Source organism: Zerene cesonia, chromosome 13 (assembly GCF_012273895.1).
Source record: "Zerene cesonia ecotype Mississippi chromosome 13, Zerene_cesonia_1.1, whole genome shotgun sequence".
In the NCBI taxonomy this organism is placed as follows: domain Eukaryota; kingdom Metazoa; phylum Arthropoda; class Insecta; order Lepidoptera; family Pieridae; genus Zerene; species Zerene cesonia.
In genome coordinates, this window is record NC_052114.1 from 5,757,085 (window position 1) to 5,759,773 (window position 2,689).

General features: G+C 39.5%; 1 protein-coding gene across 1 annotated transcript in view; it reads left to right on the top strand.

Annotated features, from left to right (window-relative positions):
- Positions 1–2,689, top strand: part of LOC119831579 — a 74,749-nt gene that overhangs the window by 68,013 nt on the left and 4,047 nt on the right. Inside the window, exon 43 of the mRNA XM_038354993.1 lies at positions 2,621–2,668. Coding sequence (XP_038210921.1) covers positions 2,621–2,668 — 48 coding nt within the window. The remainder of the gene's footprint in view (positions 1–2,620; positions 2,669–2,689) is intronic.

Here is a 2,689-nt window from a genome sequence, read left to right on the forward strand (position 1 = left end):
GGGCTCGGAGCGGCGCGTGAGGGTGGCGCGTTCGGGCAGTGGGGGTGACTTGCCGCGCACACGCAACGACGACCACGCTCGCGTCATCATCTGCAAGTCACCTAACAAGTCCAGCCTCAAGCAGGCCAAGCCGCTGCACCGTTCGCCGCGCGCCAGCTTCGATCGCTCCAAGTCACCGACCGTTGACAAGGCTCGATCGCCGCAGCAGAGCTTCGACGGCACCAAATCCCCGCGCGGCAGCATCATGAAGTCCCGCGAGAGCAGCTTAGACAGAGCCAAATCCCCGAAACCGGCGCCTAAAAAAGGCATCATGCGCACCCCGCAGGCCAGCTTCGACAGATCTCCCTGCAAGTCGCCCAATGTGAGCAGGCGATCGTCCAAATCGGGCGGCGAAAAATTGGCTAGGCTAGGCACCAACTCGCTGGATAGAATGACCCATTACTCTCAATTGGCCAAAGTCGAGGACAAAGCTATCAAAATGGGCATTGTAGTTTCTAAATCGACGGAATCCATAGCTAAAGCGATCGAGCATCCCACGTGCGTAGAGTGCTACTTGTCGGGAAAGAAGCAGAGTAAGACCTCCTAGCATAAGGGGAAGGGCAAGTACCCGAAAACTCGCAAAAAGTCAATGACGCCTCAGTCTATTCTCACGTCTTCGGATCGCAGCAGCGTGGAGACTTTGGACGGCATTGCGCATGAGCGCGGATATTGCCCTTCTTCCCGACACTGTGCCACCAGTGAATTTGATCAAATTCATGTTTAAATGCACTCGTTTTGATCTTATTATTTATTTGTTTCGTCTCTGGAAGGACATTCCATCGTTCTTATGAGAGCTGCTGCTTTATTGAAACGACTGGTTAATGGAATTGATTAGAGGAGAATAAGAAAATGTACTGTTAAAATAACGATATCGTATAATTTATTTCCACTACGTTCACAATTATTTCGAGCATATATTAACTTCCTAAATATAGTGTAGAAACGAAATAAAACACCAATATATTATATAATGTAGTAAATATTCGTAACACCAATTTAATGTTACTACTCGGTCATTACCAATAATTTTACTATGGTTCAAATTATGTATACGTTAACCTACACTTAAAAAAATCTATGTCGAATCTCGAAAGGGTACCTGCGTACAACTGCACTACAAAGCAGATGACTACATTTAAACTAAACTAACACACGATTGTGACATAATAGTCATAGTTTTTATTTACATAGTAATATAAGACATATAATATTCGAAACTTTAATTCTAGAATCCAAGTGCTAAGTGTTATAATATAATGGCTGTGGAATCGAACTGACGTGTAATCCTTAATCAACTATTATTATTATACTTACTATAAAATATTTTCCCTTGAGGTCATTTAAATTTATTTTATTTTTTTCTAATATTTGTAAGTATATAAATTCAGTTTATTGTTATCTACTTACATAATCATGAATTTATAAGTAACCTACCATTAATTATTAAGTCTTCCATTTATTAAAACATAATAATAATTATTTTAGTAATTTATTATGTTCCTGCTCAATTTAGAATTAAGTTGAAATACTTATTTTCACTATCGTCTTTATCCTGTTATATTTTTAATACTTTTAATAAGAGAGTTATTTTATATCATCTATTGTAACACGTTTATTGTTGTGAACATTATTTGACCCTTATTTAAGCTATCATGAAAAGAAAAATAAAAAAAAATAATCACTTATCGTAATCAAATAGTGGTAGAGCATAATCTATGAGTACATTACATAATGCTATATTGCAATATTATAATAATATCATAGCTATTCAATGATAACCTATCGTATTAAATCATATTAATGTACTATTCTATTATGATACTAATAAAATACGTAAATAAAATTTAATGAATCCAAATTGTAATGACACAATTACGTAGATCTCTATAAGTAGCCCTTAATACTAGAAGTTAGCACCTGCACGAATACTTACTGTAAGTTTAACTTGATGTCGCACTCACCGTCTATTGGTAAGAGAAATAAATAAATAAATACGCACTTCAAAAATATGCATTTATTCTTAATGCTTAAGCCACATAGAGAGTTATATGTTTTTGAAATCGTTTCACGAAATATCTCCGACTTATACTTGAATGTTCGATGATAATGTTGACGAACGGAACCTAACACCAATTAATCAGTTTAGCGTAATTTCGAATTTCTTTTCTAAGTTACAAAGTGTTGTCGGGTGAACGCTTGTAAGCTTTTAGACCCACTGCAGGCGGTGAAACGCGGTTGTCATACGGGGTGAGGCGTTGACGTCAACCAATCGCGTTTCGTCAAATGTGGTCTGGCCGCTAGTACCTTATCAACTGTGTTAGCGAACCTGTCGCATCAGTGAAGCTACAAGCGATCAATTTGCCACTTTTATCAAAATAGTCAAAATAGACTAACGTCGATCGCACGTTCCGCGCATTCGATACGCAAAAGGTTCGCCACCACAGCTCGACGACAACATTCATCAAACATTCAACTCTTTTCGCGATTCCGCCGTGCCCTGGATATTATGTTGCGATTCTAAATTGACACGAACAAATGAACTCGAAGAGAGTAAAAGAGTTCGGTGTTTGGTGTGTTGTAGGATCGCCGGTGTGGAAACCGCGCGACGTGATGAGCGAGGCGGCGGGGGTGGGAGGGGCCGCGGCGGGCG